Genomic DNA, 18339 nt, shown 5'->3' with positions numbered 1-18339 from the left:
ACACCAAAGGGGCAATGTATAAATGACTGAAGACAGACCAGACCATTGGACCAAATCTGCAGCCTCCCAGAATGGCTACTGTGGTGGGTGTTTATTCCGGAGCTTGAGCTTATCAGTTGGAGTACTTTGAAGACCTATTGTTCATTTGACAATGATTGAGCTCCAATTATGAAGTGGGCATTGTTTCATGCACTGTGGATTTGTTATAAAAAAAAAACATACATTGTATTTCCACCATGAAGTCTATATTCTGGTGGGAGGAGACGTCAATAAATGAGAAATCAAATGCATGATGTAATTTGGGGAACAATACATGCTGAGAAAAATAAAAAGAAAAAAAGTCGAGGGAGGAGATAGAAATGATGGTATACCATTTTAAAGAAGATGATGCAGCTCACGTAATCCATCTTTATTTTCCTTTCCTTTTGTGAAGAAATTGCAAGATTCAAATTCTACCAAAGGTGTTTTCTAAAAGGCATGTTATCTTTCCATAAAGTATATTCTGTAGAGTGCTAGCCTCTGTTCTAAAGTGGTGATGATGTGTGTGTGGATGGGGAGTTGCACAGTTAAAGAAGCTCAGGGAAAGCTGGCTTAAACAACGTTAACTAGGTCTTTACTACGGAACTCAGAATCTTTAATATGCTAATGCGATTGCACATATTCGTGAGGGAGGATTGTCGTATGTAATGTTTTCCAATTTGTTTTCTCCAGGGAATCCTTTTGGCTTAGAGCATCTTAAGCAAGTGATGTTCTGCATAACACACTATAGGAAATTCTATTCTAGGGTTCTCAGACCACAGGAGAACTGAAAGCAACCCGGAAGTTAAATTAGTTAAATTACTCCGAGGGCAATAGGAGGGAGTGGAGGAAGCCTCAAGTTACTGAATATCCCTCCAGGATGTGGAACACTCACCAGGCAGGGTGTGGGCTGGGCAGGTGGCAGGGGCCTGCAACATTCTGTGGTGCAAGCCTCACAACTCAGGTGTTATCAGTTTCCTTTTGCTAATGGGAAAACCTGCTGCTCAAGGAGACCCAATTAGTAGCCAAAGGTCATACCATGGCTTACAGAGTCAAGACCTGAACCTAGGCCTGTTTGACTCCAGAACTCAAATAATCAAAACCTATAACACTATATTGCCTAAATGATGGCCAAGGGTGGGTTGCAATCCAACTAGCCAACCTTTTCCTACTCCAACCAATGCATCTCCATATACTCTTCAACCTGTGTCCTCCCCGAGGATGGGCTTGAGTTTTATCTGCACGGTGTCGAGCGTTGCTTGTTCTGTCTCCTGCTGGCCATATAGCAGGTACTTGGTAAGTTCGCGCAGCTGAGGTCATGGTCCCATCATGCGAGCTCAGTATGTGGGGCCAAATGGCTGTGACCCTGAGTGGCCCTGCCAGAACCATCCATCGACTTCCTTCCCTTTTCCCTACCTTTTCTCCCTGCCCTTTTCTACCTTGAAGCCATCAATCTGATCCCTTTGCATATGCACTGGAACCGAGGGCCCTAGATATATATAAATACTTCTGCCAGGGTCCTCATGAGGCACCCAGACCTGACTGACAGGGCTTGCAGGTGGCAAGGTTGGCTCTGTGAGGGGGTGGGGATGTGGAAAGGAGCCAGCTCTGGCTAGAGTCTTTCACTCAGAAGCTGGGGGGAGAAAGTGGAGGAATTTCTGTACTTAGAGGCATGTCTTTCAGGAAAAAATCTGAGACCAATTTTCTCTCCCACCATTCCCATCTACCTCTCATGAGACAGCTTCGGAAGTTGGTGGTGATTAAGCCCTCCTGTTAATTCATTACTAATTTGGATGAGGGAGACTGGTCTTTTCTGAGCTGCATGCTCAGAAACTCAAGTGCTCCGAAACTGAACTCACTGTCCTTGATCTCCTTATACACTCCTCCTGCTGGACCTCCTGTTTCCATGCATGCATGGCTTTGCCCTCTTCCTGGCCCTCAGGCTGGAAACACGGCCCCTTCTCTTCTTTCACGTTGAATCAGTGACAGCTGTGTCAACTCAGCCTTTGCAAGAGCCTTTAATTTGGTGCCTCTCCACACCCCACTACCTCAGCCAGCCCTCATTGTGTCTCCTGAAGCTATTATGACAGCCCTCGCTCCTCTGCTAGATGCTACTCTTACCACCAGCCATGTGCCAAGCCTTCAGATGGCTCTGTGCAGGAGTCAGCACACGGTGCTGGGACTTTCAGAAGCAACCTTGAACTAGACACACAGCTGGGTCCCACGCTGCTCCTGAAGGGCAGGGGAAGTTACCCAGACAAAGAAGGGGAAGATTGTGAGCAAAGGCACTGACACAGTGCCTCTGGGGAACTCAAAGAGTATGACCTCGATGTGTTTGAAGGGTAAGGTGGCAGCAGGTACTGCAGGTATCTAATGCTACATACCAAAGCAACCCAAAACTTGGTGCTTAAAACAATGGCCACATTTAGGTGGCTGACAAATCTGTAATCTGTACAGTGCTCGTTGGGGATAGCTCATTTCTGTTCTGCTTGCATCGAGAGTTGGGACTGGAATCATCTGAAGGCTCACTCAGCAACATGTCTGGCAGTTGACGCTGGCTGAGGACCAAAATCTGAGCTGAAGTTATCAGCAGAACATTAACATGTGGCCTTGCCATGAGCAAGGAAGACTGGGCTTCCCTACAACATAATGTCAGGGTATAAGGTCCCAAGAAAGAAAGAGCCAGCCAGATTCTCTGTCCACTTTTAGGACCCAGCCTTGGAAGTCACATAGCATCACTTCTCTTCATTGGAAGCAAAGAGCTAAGATTGGCCCATATTCAGGGGGAGAGATCACAGACCCCCACCCCTTGATGGAGTGTCACTGTAAGACATGTATATGGTTTGGAGAGATTGGTGTGGCCATCTTTGCAAAATATGATCAGCCTCAGCAGAAAATATGGAGGCAGGACAGGTCCAGGACTGTAGCACCTTGGCTATCAAACCTAGGGTGTTGGTTTTTACCTTATAGAAAGTGGGGCACCTGTGAGAGACGCTAATTCAGGTGTAGCCTGCTCATGTTTGTGCTTGAGAAAGCTCCTCTGGGGTGGTGTGGTAGGAGATTTGAGACAGGCAGGCGGGGGACCTGTGAGAGGATGTTGCGGTGATCTGAGGAGGGATGGTGAGGGTCTGAGCCAAGGCTTACACCTGGAGGGGAGGCAGGGCTCCAATGTGGGAGATGCCAAGAGAACAGGGCTCAGGAATGGGGCAACCGTCAGAGGGTGAGGAGGAGGTACATCAAGAAGGAGTGTTGGTTTCTGATTTGGGAAACTGAGTGAAGGTGATAGAGAATGAAGGAAAAAGGGGAGCAGTTTATGGGGGAAGATGATGTGTCCTATCTCGGAAGCGATTAGTTTGAGGGGCCTGGGAATGCGCAGGCGTATACATCCAGCAGACAGTGGGGTAGACCTGCTTGCAAAGCTCTGGGGAAAGTTCTAGGGGAAGAATTGAGATTGGAGGCCATCATCCTATGGCAAAGGGGATTGCCTATGAGCAGATACAGAATGGATCATGTCCAGAGAAGGAGTCTACAGGCAGGCTTTGGGGGGCATTAGTCTTTAGGGAGTGGTTAAAGGAGGAGGATCTGGCAAGGCATCTGAAGTCAAATTGTCTTTTTCCTAGGTCTGGTCTGGACCAGGGAACAATCTGGGTTCGAATGTGCTTTGGTGCCCTGTGTCCATGGAAAGTGACAGGACATTGACAAATCCCATCCCTATCACTGTCACAGCCATATGCTGCTTTCCTATAACCTATACCATGGCTCTTGTCTTTCCTTCAGTGGAATTTCTATGATGGTTTTGCTTTTCTTTTTCTAATCCTTCACATCTTACCCTTTACACAGAAGGCCAGAGCCAGAATCAGTCCTCTAGTCCAGTGACTGGAATACACGTTGTCCCCCAGACTCTGCTGGTAGAAGTTTTCCAAATAACGCATTTGAGGCTTCATTCCCAGTGATTTTGATTCAGTAGGTCTGAGCTTGGGCCTAGCCTGTATATTTCAAAGGCACTCCCACCTCCCCATCCATGTGATTTTGAATCAAGGGTTAAGTTATGAACCATTGACTTATCCCAGTTACCTCACAGTTGGAAAAATCCAGGGCACAGTAGGGGGAAAACACACACAAGCCCAGATTGTTCCCTGGTCCAGGCCAGACCTAGGAAAGAGGCAATTTGACCTCAGATGCCTCGCCAGATCCTCCTCCTCTGACCATTCCCTAAAGACTAATGTCCCTCAAACTCTGTGTCTAGACAGAGACCTGACCCTTTCTGGCTAAGCTTGCTCTGTTGAGTGAGAGGCAGGTCCAGACCTTGTCCACTCTAAGCATCTCAGGTGACTCGCACCTAAGCCCCAAAATGCTTACTATATGCAGGGCATGGGTTGAGCACTTGGGTTACCCCTCTCTGGAGCTCAGCTTCCCCATTTGTGAAAAGAGAGCGGGATGAGATCATTTTCAAAAATACTTGTATTATAACATATTAAGAAAAATTTCAGAATATGAAAGAAAGCCCAGTGGAGCCTCTCTAGTATGGCAGGGGTGGAGTGCTGCCACGCCCCCAGATAGGCGGGCTTCCTTCTGCCACCTAGGAGGAGCGGGGTGGCCACACAGGCACAGGTGGCAGTCTGAAGAGGTGTCTGGTTTTGTGGGTGTAAAGACCTCTGCACACCTGGAGGCTGTGACACACGGATAGGCAGTGAGACACCCCAAGCTGGCCTTGCGAAGGTTCTGCCCTGGCAGGAAGAAAACCCCACAGCCTGGAGCAAGGGCGCCTATGGAAGAAGGCTCAGCTTTGGAAGGACATGGAAATGAAGGTGGAGCTGCAGTTGCTCTCCTGCAATGCCAGCCATTCATTTAGGGAAAGAGCTTTGGAAGACTGTGAGTGCCATGGCACTCACCCTTCCCTGGAGGAAAACCTGACGCAGAGGAGTGCCTTCCAAGAGATACTTTAGGATGGGACTCCTGGCTTAGAGCCTGTTCAGGGCCAGCCCAACAGCTGAGAACCCAGGGAGGGGCCCAGAGCTCAGTCTGGAGCCAACTAAGAACATCATGAAACCCTTCTCCTGCCTCCCTGATGCGTTATCATCTGTCCCCATCCACCATGGAACTCACATTTACTCAGTACCCTGGGACCAGGAATAAGGCCAGATGAGATTCAGAGACAAATGGCCTCAGCCCCTTCCCTGGGGCCTTGATCATCTATTGAGCAGGCAGCAAACACAGTCAGTCACAGGCATTCCTGATAAGAGATGATAATGAGGATGTGTAGGGGACATTCATTCAAACCAGGTGCTTTGGGGATTGCATCCTGGTGCCTTACTGGAGGCATTCGAGGTCGGTGGGCCTTGGAGGACAGGTGTTGGGAATGGAAGACAGGTCAAGAAGGTGGATCCACGTGACCTGGGCTTGTTCATCCCGAGGGAGCGCTCTGAATTGGATGGGGAGTGGCCTTCAGCTCTCACAGGGCACAGGAGGCGGGCAGACGGGCAGCCTGTGGAGCACTGTGGTGCTCTTGGGGAATAATCCAATATGCTTGGCTGAGCAGTTAGGTCCTTCCCTTGAGGGTGAGTCCCCAACCCTGTCATACCTTCAACATCTTCAAAACCCTGTGGTTTCATGGGGCCGCATATCACAACAGTGATAAGAATGCAGTAAGAACAGGAATGGCACTTTGGGAGTGCTTCCTGCAGGGTGCAACACAACGTTGCAGTGATGACATTTCATCCTGGAGACCCTGAGAAGTAAGTGCTCCTAGATAACAGGTGAGGAAACAGAGGCCAGCCTGCTGGGCCCCTAACAGGTGGCGGGGAGGGCACCAGGGCTTGTTGTCCAGAGACCTCACAGGCTCATCACTCTTCCCCAGGTGTTTGTGCTCTGCCAAGGCCTCCTGCAGCTCTGCCAGCTCCTGTACAGCGCCTACTTCAAGAGCAGCCTCACCACCATTGAGAGGCGCTTTGGGCTCTCCAGTTCTTCATCGGGTCTCATTTCCAGCCTGAATGAGGTGAGCAGGAGGTTCTGGTCCATCAGACCCTACTTGTGCACCACCCTGGCCACAGGATCCAGGAGAAGCAGAGGAACAGGAGGTTGAGATGTGCACACAGGTGCATGCCTCTTTCTGCCAGGTAACAGCAAATGAAGCAGCAAAGATCCAGTGGTTGCAGTGAGAGCAGCTAGATTTCCTGAGGCCTGACTTGTGCCAGGTACTGAGCTGAGAGACTCCCATGCCTGACCTGGGAGCCTCTTCACGGCAGCCTTGCCAGCAGGTACACTCTTCATGCTCACTTTGCAGATAACGATACTGAGGCTCTGCAGTACAAATGGCTTGCTCCAGGTGTGCAGGGCTGTCTGCCCTCAAAGTCTGTGCTTCTCATTGAGTTCTGTGCAATCTGCCAGCCTGTGGGGCCTCTGCCCCATGCCTAGTCCAGGGAGGATAAGCCGCAGGCATGCAGGTAGGTAAGCAGCCCTGGGTCCAGGCATCTCCTGTCTTATGAGGGCCACAAGAGCCAGAGCTCTTAATGCCCTTGACTCCTAGATGAGATCAGAGCTCTATGGCCTCCTAGCATTTCCCACCATCCCTCAGTGACTGCACATCACATTTAGAGGAAGACAGGGTGAGCCAAGAAGCCAGAGGAGGTGGGAGGTCAGAGGGCAGGGTCTGCCAGGAGCCACTGGAAGCTGGGGAGAGAGAGTGAGAGGAGGCAGCAGAACCCCCATCCTGTCTCCACAGTGTGGAGATGGGGCTCCTGGGCTGGCTTCCCTCTTCTCCCCAGGGCCACTCTTCCTGGGTGGGGCAGGCAGTGATCCCTTTCCTGGAGCCGGCTTGCTCCTCTGGAGCATCATGAGGTTTTCCCTTGACTTTGTGAAATTCAGGTCAGTGCAGTCACTTAGAGCCTGGGCCCCTGCCTCATGGCAGCTTCTGGCCAAGACAGAACTGTAAGGCCGGGCGCAGTGGCTCACGCTTGTAATTCCAGCACTTTGGGAGGCCGAGGTGGGTGAATCACAAGATCAGGAGTTCGAGACCAGCCTGTTCAATATGGTGAAACCCTGTTTCTACTACAAAATACAAAAATTAGCCAGGCATGATGGTGCACGCCTATAGCCCCAGCTACTCGGGAGGCTGAGGTAGGAGAATCACTTGAGCCCAGGAGGCGGAGTTTGCAGTGAGCCAAGATCGTGCCACTGCACTCCAGCCTGGGCAACAGAGCAAGACTCCATCTCGAAAGAAAGAGAGAAAGAGAGAAAGAGAGACAGAGAGGAAGTAAGAGAGAGAGAGAGAAAGGAAGGAGACAGAACTATAAAAGAAGGCAGATATATCCTCTCCCCAGCCTTCTCCTGCTGGAACATGGCTTTCCCGTTCACCCCTCCCTGTTCCCTAATGGTCCACATAGCAGTGACCCCCAAAAGCACTTTCCTGCGCCAGTCCCTTCTACAGTCCTAGGAGGGAGGCTTTCTTCACAGTCACATTTCTCAGACAAGGAAACCTGCATCAGAAAGCCTGAGTGCTCCAGCCAGGTCAGCCCTGTGTCACGTGCAGGGCGCAGCCAGGGTCTGAGCCCAAGGCTGTCTGAGGGCTGCAGCTAAGGCCTCCTCTGTGAACTCCTGTCTTCTCTACCGCACCTCCAGTCTCTTGCTCACAAGCACGGCTCCAGACAGTCTCAGCCTCCACACATGTTGCTGGAATCTTCACTGATGCCCCTCTCTTCGTGGGCCCTCCTATCATGGGCTCTTTCCTCACATGTATGACATCCATGCACATAGACATGCACAGTCCTGCAGCCTAAGTCATCCCTGCTGGCCTGAGACCTCCTCCTCTGAACTCCCAGGCTCACGTGTGTGCCTCCCCTGCTTTCTGTGCCAGGTGTGTGTCTTTGTACCGGTCTGTGTGTGTGCCTGCATCTCTGTCTGTCTGCTTGTATTGCTATCCAGAGCTTCCTGGTGATGCCCGGTGACCGGGTCTGCCTGACTGTGTGGTCACATCCTCCTTCGGGACAGTGCCCTGGTGTCCCTGCACTGCATCACACGGAATGACCCTCATCGATGTTGGCCTGTGACTTTGGTAATGCCCCTGGCACATGTTGTCCTCACTCATGATGGACATCAGGGAAAGCAAATCTTTGACATGTGTGTTATCACAGTCCTGTTCCATGGCCCTGGCAGGCGTCACTAATCACCCATGCCCCTTTCCTGCTGAGTTCATGCACAGCCTCGGAATCCTTCTCAACACAATATTCTAGGCCCTGCTACTAATCCAAGTCAGAGCTGCTGTGTGAGGTGGATCTTCTCTTTCACCTCAGCCCAGGCGGTAGCCAAATCTATTCTCTCCCATAGTTAACTTTTCATTCATGTTGACCCTATGCTTGGAACAAAAATGTGGGCACAGGAACGACTGGATTCTTTAACGGGCTGGGGGTAGCTAGCTGGGACTTGTAGCAGGATCTGCTTAAGACAGGAGGTTGATTAGGCAATGAAAGGGCTTAATATTTTCCCAGGGATAGAGTTCAATCAAAAATAAAAATAATCCACCCATTAAAATCTTCTTTTCCAGTCTCAGATGAACTTTTCAAGACTCTGACTTCAGCTCATGCCTGTGGGCATGATTTGAAGCAAATACCATCAGATAGTTCATTCCTCTGACCTTTTAATCCTCTGTCTGTGTATCTGTGTCTGTGTATGTCTGAATATTTGTGTTCAACTCTGTATGTGTCTGTCTGTGTGTATATGCATGAAGCCTGGGGGGATGTGAGAAGAGAGCCCGGCCTGGTGCAAGGGGAAGGTGAGGCTGTCTGGGTCGTGGAGTGTGCAGTGAACCTCCAGGAAGCATGAGCCTGCAGGCGGCAGCTCCCAGTCTCAGAGAGCCTTCTGGGGGCCCAGCAAGTGAGGTGAAGCCTTTGACAGACTGGGATAAAAGGCCAGCAGCAGGAGGAGGAACTTGGTGGTTAACAAGAGAAGACATGGGCATCTTGGCTTGAAGCAGCAGCTTATCTTGTCCACTACGAAAGGCCAGGGCTGAGCCCTAGAGGCTCCCTGCCCTTCATGCCAGCCACCAGTGGTCCCTGCGCCCCTTTGGTTTGAGACATTGAAGGACAGGGTCATGTCACAATGGGCTTTGTAACAGCTTCTAAAGAGTCTCACAGCAAGTCCATGGTAGCGTTTTAGGGGTTGCTCCAGGGCTGAGGAGACCGAGATTTTGAGGCTCTTTTCTCAGCCAGAACAGCTGTATTTGGGGGGTTGTTTTATATCAGGGAAAAATAGTTTCTCAAAGGGTCTCTGTGGCTGAAGAAAAGCTTGAGAACAAGGTGTTAAGCCAGATTCAGCCGTTAACACCTGTGGAGGTCCAGCTTCCCACAGAGAAACAAGTGCAGGCCCCTAGACAGCACCAAAGAGCCTGTCCTCTGTCTCTTCTCCCTGAGCTCCCCTTCGGGGCCCTCCACCATCCCCCATCCAGGCTTTCTAAAGTCAGCCGCACTCAGCATAGCCGATATGATCTGATATTTACAATCATTTTAAGAAAAGCAATAGGGAAACAAGAAGGAAATAAAATCTAGGAACCACAAAAATAAAGCTTTCTTTCCAGGTGTGGGTTTCAGGATGCCCTAGATCCACCTCTGGCAGGGGCTGGAGCCCCGCTCTGGCCAGACTGCTCCTCACACACCTTCATACCCCCTTTCTCTATAGATCATAAACCATCTCACTCCTGGCCAGGTGGGAGGGGTCTCCGGGCAACTGTGTCCTCCTCTTGAAAACGCCTACCGTTTACTCACTCATTAATTTGTTCAACAATATTTAACGAGCACTTGGGAGTTTGCCTAAACTTTAGGCACAAACTCCCAAGTTTAATTAGGGAACATGTTGTATTCCTAGGAGCCAGCCAGGATTGGATGTTTCTTTGGCTTTTTCCCAAAAAGGTTTGGTTCTAAGATGGTTGAAGTTTAGGTTTTGAGCTTTTCATGGACTCCAGATACTTCCTTTGTTCTGGTCTAGAAGATGGAAACCTAGAAATGTTTCTGATAACAGAAGGAAAACCAACATTGCTTATGCTTGTCCCTTGTGAAGCTCTCTGGGAGAAGTTAACACTGTAACTGCCTGGTCCCCAGCTGACACTGGGCACCCTCCTCCCTCTCCAGTTTTCCTGGACGAGGTATAGTCAGGTCTTCTCTGTGAGTGGGTGAGGAGAGAGCCTCTTGTCTCACTCAGCCCTTCTGCTCTCTTTGCAGATCAGCAATGCCATCCTCATCATCTTTGTCAGCTACTTTGGCAGCCGGGTGCACCGTCCACGTCTGATTGGCATCGGAGGTCTCTTCCTGGCTGCAGGTGCCCTCATCCTTACTCTCCCACACTTCCTCTCCGAGCCCTACCAGTACACCTTGGCCAGCACTGGTGAGTGGCCTCCAACCCCTGCCTCAAGGGGGTAAGGAATGGGTGAACACCTCAGAAAGTTAGTGGGGACACTCCTAGGGCAGTGGATACCACACTGGGAAGAGGACATATGAAGCTTAAAATATACTGAGGTATGTAGAGCTATGGAGCAGCTGAACTCTGGCTTGTTCAGGAAAGTGTGCAGTGCCTGGCTCACCTCCTGCTGTGATTCCCTGTGATTCATGCCAGGAATAATCCAGCTCCACCTGCCTGAGGACACTGTGATCAGTTTCTGCAATGGGGCTTGGCAGGGTCAAAGCATTAATCATGATGAAGTCTGTGGATTTTGTCCATGTTTAATCATAGCACTTTGTGACATTTGTACATTCTTCTGTCCTTAGGTGACCATGCACTTGTACAATGATCCCATTTGATCATGTTTACTATGTTGAGTCTGCCAATCCATGAACAAAGGATATCCACTATTACCCTTATATTTAACATTGACACATGATTTAAGAACTACTGAAGTTCATAAATGTTTCTATTCTCCAAGAGAGCAAAATAAGGATCCTTGATGCTTTTTTGCCCATCATCCTCTCTCATCTTCCACTTACTGTTGACCCATATTTTAGTTCCACCTGTCTTTAACCTCTCCATCGTGGTGATTATTATAAATTGTTACTATACTGTTATTTATAAATAAGTCAGTGCTTATTTATATGTACTCACAAGTTTACTGCTTTCTTTCTTCACCATTGATTGTGTCTTGCATTTCACCCACGCTGTTGATTTTTCTTTTTCCTGAAGGATATCCTTTAGTGTTACCTTCAGTAGGTCTATGAGTAAGAAACCTCTAAGTCTTTGTCTGAAAATGCCTCCATTTCACCCTTGCTCTTGAATTATAGTTTAGCTACAAACAGGATTTTAAATCAATAGTTACTTCTTCTCAACACTTTACAGGTACCATGCCTCGGTCTTCTGGTGCTGGGACTTTATCAATCTAATTGTCTTCCCTTCTTAGGTATCCTGTTTTTTTCTCTAGTTCTATTTAATATTTGTTTTCTTCTTTTCTTTGTTCTTCTGCATGTCTACCATAAGGTATCTGAGTATGGCTTAATTTTCACTTATTTTTTAGAAAGTTCAACGTGTTATTTCTTTTGAAAATTAAAGTTTTTCTTTAATTCTGAAAAATTTTCAGCCAAAAACATTCCTGATATTGCACACCCCTATTTTCTCCATCCTTTCCTTTAGAACTCCTTTTACATATCAGCTTCATATTTTCATTCCTGGCCTTTTTGTCTCTTAACCTCTCTTCTATAGTTTTCTGTGCTTTGTGCTGCATCCTGCATGATTTCCTTAAAGCTTGTCTTTCAGTTCACTTAGTCTCTCTCCAGCTTTGTTAATTGGTGTCAGACCATTTTTTACATTATATATTTTGATGGTACTACATATTTTGCTAATTTCTAAAAATTCTTATAATGATTGTTCAAATTTCTCTGCCCTAACAACACAGTTTCTTGGTGTTTTCTTATAATTTCTTTTTTGTTGTTGTTGATGTCAATTGTTTTAAATCTATTCACATTATACTCTTTTTCAGATTGTTCTGTTTGCTCAAGTATTAAGAATGTTAATCCTCCCATTGTTTTATGTCTGCTTGCTCTTGTTCATGGTGGATTATCTCCTTATGTTTGAGCATGAGCTGTTTGCAGTGGGCTTTTTTTCTTGGGTAGAAATTGTATGTGGTCTGGGTTAGGACATAGCCCTACAGAGTGGTTTTGCATTTACATTTACTCAGCACCCAGGGTCATCACTGCTTTGGAACTAACATTATGTTAATGTTTTGACTTAGGATGAATTTGCACTTGTTTTAAGGGCTGTGGAAAGTGGCTGTGGTTTTGTGATGTGCATTTGTTAGAGGCCTGGTTCACAGATGCTCACCCTTAGTCTACTGTATCACAGTTGAGGATAATTGAGCCACCCTGGGAAGTGCTGAGGGAATAATTGATTCTGGTTTGCTTAGATACCAGGCTCTTTTTTCAGTCAGATATGTAGACTGGGTTGACGAGATGAACTGCTTAGAATAATGGAGGGGATCCCTTAAGATTGTAAGGCCAGTGATGGAAAGAGCAAAGTGACTGGAATTGGAAAAGAATAAAGCAAGAACAGGGATGTCTACTGATGAAATATCTGCTAGGCTCTCGTCATGGAAATCTTTCCCCCACCTCTTTATAAATCGCCAGTGAACTGGTCATTTCTCATAAATGCATGGACTGTGTGAGGGCTGAATCCTGCTTCAGGTGGGCAGAAGATGAGGACAGACCCGAGCCCCAGGGTCCTGCCATACATTTTCTCCCCCTTGGTCTAATGAGAGCTTGAGGCCAGCTCTGAAGCTAGTCAGGAGTTGCTGGACATCTCAGAAAGCAGTGTGGCCAGGCCGGCTGCAAGAAGATGTCCCAAAGGCAGCTCAGCTCTGAGCACTTCCAGCATCCGCTTCTATCCCAGCCAGACTGAGGGAGACTACCTTGCCCTATTGACACAATTAGAATTTGCACAAATGAACAAGAACTGCCAAACAGCCAACTCTTCTGGCCTACAGTGCCGCCTGCAAGCTGTTGTCCTTTTCAGAGCCCCTTCTGTCCTCTGTCAGAGGATTTGGGGAGCCACGATCCTCCAGAGACATGATCCCTGCCCTTCCTCATCACATGAAGACTGGGATAATGAAATCAGCAAGGGAGCCTGGGGCACTGGGGCCAGGCCGAGGGGAGGGCCTCCTGCCAGGCGCCACACATTGTGGCCTGCTCAGCCTGGCAAGTCGGCTCCTGCAGCCTGGGCCCGCATCCCAGTGGCATTTGCCTCATGTTGAGCAGCCATGGGAGACTGGTTAAGGCAGCTTCACTCTGCCCCTTGTTAGGAATGTTCGGTCAGTTTCGGTTCAGCCCACCGTGACCCTCTCAGCTCAGAAGGAAACACTGTGCTGTTCCAGCCTTGACCTCAGTGCTCTAAGCCAAAATCCTCTGACAGAGGACTGAAGGGGCTCTGAGAAGGACAGCAGCTTGCCTCTCAGGGCTGCATGGGGCACCACAGGCCAGAAGAGTGGGCTGTTTTGTAGTTCTTGTTCATTTGTGCAAATTCTAATTGCAACAATAGGGCAAGGCAGTCTCCCTTAATCTGTCTGGGATAGAAGCAGATGCTGGAAGTGCTCAGAGCTGAGCTGCCTTCAGGACATCTTCCTGGTGCTGGGGGGTGGGATGAGGACTCTGGCCCAGCCTCATCCATGGGATCTAGCTGGGGCTGCACACTGGATGCCAGTGTACTATGTGAGTGTGCTATGCTAATATGTGCAAATAAAAATATTTATAAACTTTTACTTCATGGGAATAGTTTAAAATGTGACTCCAGATGAATTTTTATGGGAATTTTAGTTTTGAATCACGAAAGGTCGTCAGGAACAAATGCATTTCACTAAATGTACCACTCTGAATTGGGGTGTGAATCTGAATGGTCTACTGGTAACAGGCAGTCCTCAGTCTGAATCTGGACTTGGGACTCCCAGGTGGGCTTGAGCCACTTCCTCCCTGCTCTGAGTTTCAGTTCATCCCCGAGTGTCTATTTTAACAGCCCTGGTAGGGTTGCAAGGGCTGAGAAGATGCATGTTCAGAATTTAGCCCAGGAGCTGTCACATGCAGTAGTCACTAAGTGGTGGCTCTTATCCCCATGCTGGTAGGGACGACACGTATGTGATGTTGTGTAAACTAGTAGACTCTCTGGATCCCCAAGGAAAAAGCACTTTACTTCCTGTGAAGTGCCTGATTGCTCTTGGCTATGGGCTGGGTGGCCTGGGGGCATCTGAAGGTGGCTTCTCTCTGGTCTTCATCATAGATCCTCTGCTCTGTTCTGGAGCAGGGCCCCTCCTTCGGCATGGTCCCTGTTGCATCCTCACATGTGAGTCCATAGGATTTCTGTTGGCAGAAGCTTAGGTTGCTGTGGCACTCTCTTCCCAGATCCTGTGTTGGTGTAGCCTGATATGATGGGTAGACATGCACCCCACCTCCATATGGACTTCAGCATTTGAATCCTAGCCCAGCCATTTACCTGCCAAGTCTTCTTTTCTTGCGGTGAGGGGAACGGAGTCTTGCTCTGTTGCCCAGGCTGGAGTACAGTGGTATGATCTAGGCTCACCACAACCTCTGCCTCCTGGGTTCCAGCAATTCTCCTGCCTCAGCCTCCCGAGTAGCTGAGACTACAGGTGCGTGCCACCATGCCCGGCTAATTTTAGCATTTTTAGTAGAAATGGGGTTTCACTATGCTGGCCAGGCTGGTCTCGAACTCCTGACCTTTTGATCCGCCCACCTTGGACTCCCAAAGTGCTGAGATTACAGGTGTGAGCCACCACGCCCAGCCTACCTGCCAAGACTTCTTAGGCAAGCTTCCTCATCTTTCTGAACTTTAGTTTCCTTACCTGTAAAATGGGAGCAAGAGGACCTTGACTTTCAGTGTGTTCTAAGAGTAAAATTAAAATGAAATAGGCCAGGTATGCTGTAATCCCAGCATTTCTGGAGGCTGAGGCAGGAAGACTGCTTGAGGCCAGGAATTTGAGACCAGATTTGGCAACACAGTGAGATCCATGGTGGCACGTGCCTATAGTGCAGGAGGATCACTTGAGCCCAGAAGTTTTAAGTAGTGAGTTATGATCATGCTACTGCACTCCAGCCTGAGCAGCAGCAATGAAGACCCTGCCTCGGCTGGGTGAAGTGGCTCACGCCTGTAATTCCAACACTTTGGGAAGCTGAGGCAGGCGGATCACAAGGTCAGGAGATCGAGACCATCCTGGCCAACATGGTGAAACCCCATCTCTACTAAAAATACAAAAATTAGCTGGGTGTGGTGGTGTGTGCCTGTAATCCCAGCTACTTGGGAGGCTAAGGCAGGAGAATCGCTTGAACCAGAGACTTGGAGGTTGTAATGGGCTGAGATTGCGCCACTGCACTCCAGCCTGGTGGCAGAGCGAGACTCTGTCTCAAAAAAGAAAAAAAAAAAGACCCTGTCTCAAAGAAAATCACAATAATAAAATAAAATAATGTGAGTGCTTGGCTCATGTCAGTTGCTCAGCGTGTTTCTATTTGCATGTCTTGCTGTGGTATTTGAAATCTGTTTCTCAGACCTATTACTTGTGTTGATTACTGATTACTTCCTCTTGAAGTAAAGCTGCTCCAGAAATGAACATGGGAAATGAAGAGCAACAATGTGTTTTAGGAAAGAAAAGTTAAAGAAGGGCTGAATATTTTGGGAATCACAGAGACCTTTAACAACTAATTGCTAATTTTTAAAAGGCCATGCAGACATTTATGGATATTTAGATTTTCTAAATGTCAGTGGGGTCCGGAAATGTGCCCTGGCGCCTTTAGAGAAAAGACTAGCTATCTAGCCAAAGCCTCTGAGACCACTTCTGGAAGGCACAGAGAGGTTTTCCTCCAGGGGAAACAGGCCAACGTGAGGCCAGTTCTCCCAGGAGATAAGAGAAGGGGCTTCGGAAACCAGCGTCTGGTAGGACTAGGTGTAACCTGTGAATGGTCCTTCAGCCAAGTCCAGAGGGAAGTCTGCCCACACACAGACAATGGATGCCGCAGGCAGGAAGCTTCCTGAAGGTTAAGGAGGGGCAGGACGACTGTATTTTTGGAGCAGACAAGAAAAAGAAAGGGAAGAGTCACTTTCCAGTCCTTTATTCATGAAGTTGCCATCCCCAGCCGTGGCCTTGCATTCCTGAGGGTGTCCCTGGGAAAGAAGGCGGTGGGGGCCGAGTTCAAGATCAGCCTGGCCAACATGGTGCAATCCTGTCTCTACTAAAAATACAAAAAAAAAAAAAAAAAGAAGGCACAGGGTGGGGGAGCCCTCAGGATCCCGAGCGAGCTGGTCAGGACAGGGGGCTCAGCCATTCGGTTCCTCGGTGAACACCCACCTGTGGTGTGAGATGGGTGCGCTAGGAACCCTGGAGGAACGAGAGGGGCACCCGTGTTACAGGCAGCCTGCGTGTGCTTGTGGGTAATTGTGTATAGGTGTGTATGCGAGGGAGGTGTGTCTATGAGTAGGAAGCTAAGTGTGGCGAGGAGGTGTGTGGGCGTGGAAGGGAGGTAGGCATACGTGGAGATGTTGGGGGGTGGGGATGGGAAGGACTGGGGTGGGAGGCAGAGGAAAGTATGTGGATGTGTGAGTGGAGCTGCGGGTGAGGGTCGCTGTGTATGTGAGGGGGAAGGTGTGAGAGAAGAGGTGGTGGTGGGGAAATGTGTGGAGGCAGGCTGGGATGCCTCTGAGGGGGAAGCGTGTGTGCATGTGTGTGGGGCTGTGGGGGTGGGGTGGGGTACATGTCGGAGGAAGTGGGGGGGTATGGCGGTGGGATGGGGTGCCTGTGAGGGGAAGCGTGTGTTCATGTGTCTGTGTGGGGGGGTATGGAGGTGGGGTGGGGTGCCTGTGAGGGGAAGCGTGTGTTCATGTGTCTGTGAGGGGGGGTATGGAGGTGGGGTGGGGTGCCTGTGAGGGGAAGCGTGTGTTCATGTGTCTGTGAGGGGGGGTATGGAGGTGGGGTGGGGTGCCTGTGAGGGGAAGCATGTGTGGTAGGTGGTTGGAGGGAGGAGTGGGCACATGTGCACGGGAGGAGGAGAAGAGTGTGTGTGTCGGTGGGGGGATGGGTGGACCGTCCCAGCGGGAGTTACACAACCTGGCCAGTGGATCTATTTAACCCAAAAAGAAAGAACATAAACAAGAGAGAAAATCACAAAACACATGGGTGTTTTTAATTCAACAGAGAGAAATACAGCCCTGAACAGATGAGCAGAACAAAACTGAATGGGATTTGATGTAGAACATGTTTTAAATGCATGCTGTAGGAAAGAATAGAAATAGACATGGAGAGATGACTTTGGTGGGGAAGGCTGGGGAAAGAGCAAGGCTGGAAACTGGCGGGAGAGCTCCACTCCATCGTGATGGCGGCAGCCTCTCTGAAGGCCTGAGCTGTGACATGAAAGTAGCTGACTGTCAGGCTTTTCTATCGTCCGTCTTGTGGACAAGCCACAACTCCTTGGTTCACCTAGAAACTAGACCCGTTGTTCTTCTGCGTCTCTAGCAGAGGCCTGGTGGGGACCTGAGTGTGGCCCCTCAGGCATGCCTGGCCGTTTCCCTTGCTCAGGAGTGAAGCTGAGTGACAGGCCTGCTTGGGGGAAGGGTCCAGGAGGCAAGCTGCAGCCCGCTCTGCCAAGAGTCACTTCTCCAGGAAGGCCGGCAGACCGTGTCTGGGCCCACCTACAGCAGGAGGAAGGCCTCCTTGGGAGTTAGTATCCAGTGGGGCAGGAAAGCTGGCTACCGTTCCCGTGGCTTTGGGCCTCCTGGGAGCACTGTTGGAGAATGAGGGGCAGCCCCACAGAAACAGGAGAATGTGGTTCAAAGAAACCGTTGATCCTCCCTGCAAGATGCCTTAGCCCCGCAAGCATCCCCAAGGGAGCTGGGGAGGAACTTTCTGCTCTTCCTGCCACACTTAGGAGAGCTGTAGAGCTGGGATACTGACTGCGTGCACAGACACCTCCTGTGGCCCCGAAGCCTTGAAGTGGGAACCACTGGGCCCAACTGGACAGCGTGCTGCCCACCAAGAGGTTGAAAACAACAAGGAGAATTTCTTTCTTTCAGGAACAATAGGGCTTTTCAGGATTGAGAGCTTAGACTGGACACAGTCAGAGAGGATGTGAGGCTCAGAAATCTAAAAGAGGGAAACAGCAAAGAGAAGTCAGTGTGACAGAGGACTGACCCACAAACCAGGACCCAAGGGGGCTGGCTGGTGCTCTGGAATGTTCTGGAAAGCCCCTTCCTGGCCTCTTCTTAGCCTGGAGCTGGAGTGTGGTGAGGTCTGAGCAGAGGAGCTCCATATTCCCTTCTCGTCATCTTTTCGATGACATCGGCTTTTGTCTGTCTCATACATTGTGC

At 49.5% G+C, this 18339-nt stretch overlaps 1 protein-coding gene across 1 annotated transcript in view; it reads left to right on the top strand.

The window, feature by feature from the left end:
• SLCO2A1 (solute carrier organic anion transporter family member 2A1) overlaps positions 1-18339 on the top strand; it is an 88227-nt gene that overhangs the window by 36946 nt on the left and 32942 nt on the right. Inside the window, exons 2-3 of the mRNA XM_017505723.2 lie at positions 5876-6013; positions 10227-10389. Of these exons, the coding sequence (XP_017361212.1) occupies positions 5876-6013; positions 10227-10389 (301 nt within the window). The remainder of the gene's footprint in view (positions 1-5875; positions 6014-10226; positions 10390-18339) is intronic.

Source organism: Cebus imitator, unplaced genomic scaffold (assembly GCF_001604975.1).
Source record: "Cebus imitator isolate Cc_AM_T3 unplaced genomic scaffold, Cebus_imitator-1.0 Scaffold340, whole genome shotgun sequence".
Classification (NCBI taxonomy): domain Eukaryota; kingdom Metazoa; phylum Chordata; class Mammalia; order Primates; family Cebidae; genus Cebus; species Cebus imitator.
Note: the sequence above shows the minus strand (reverse complement) of the source record. Positions and strands in the feature narration are given on the sequence as shown.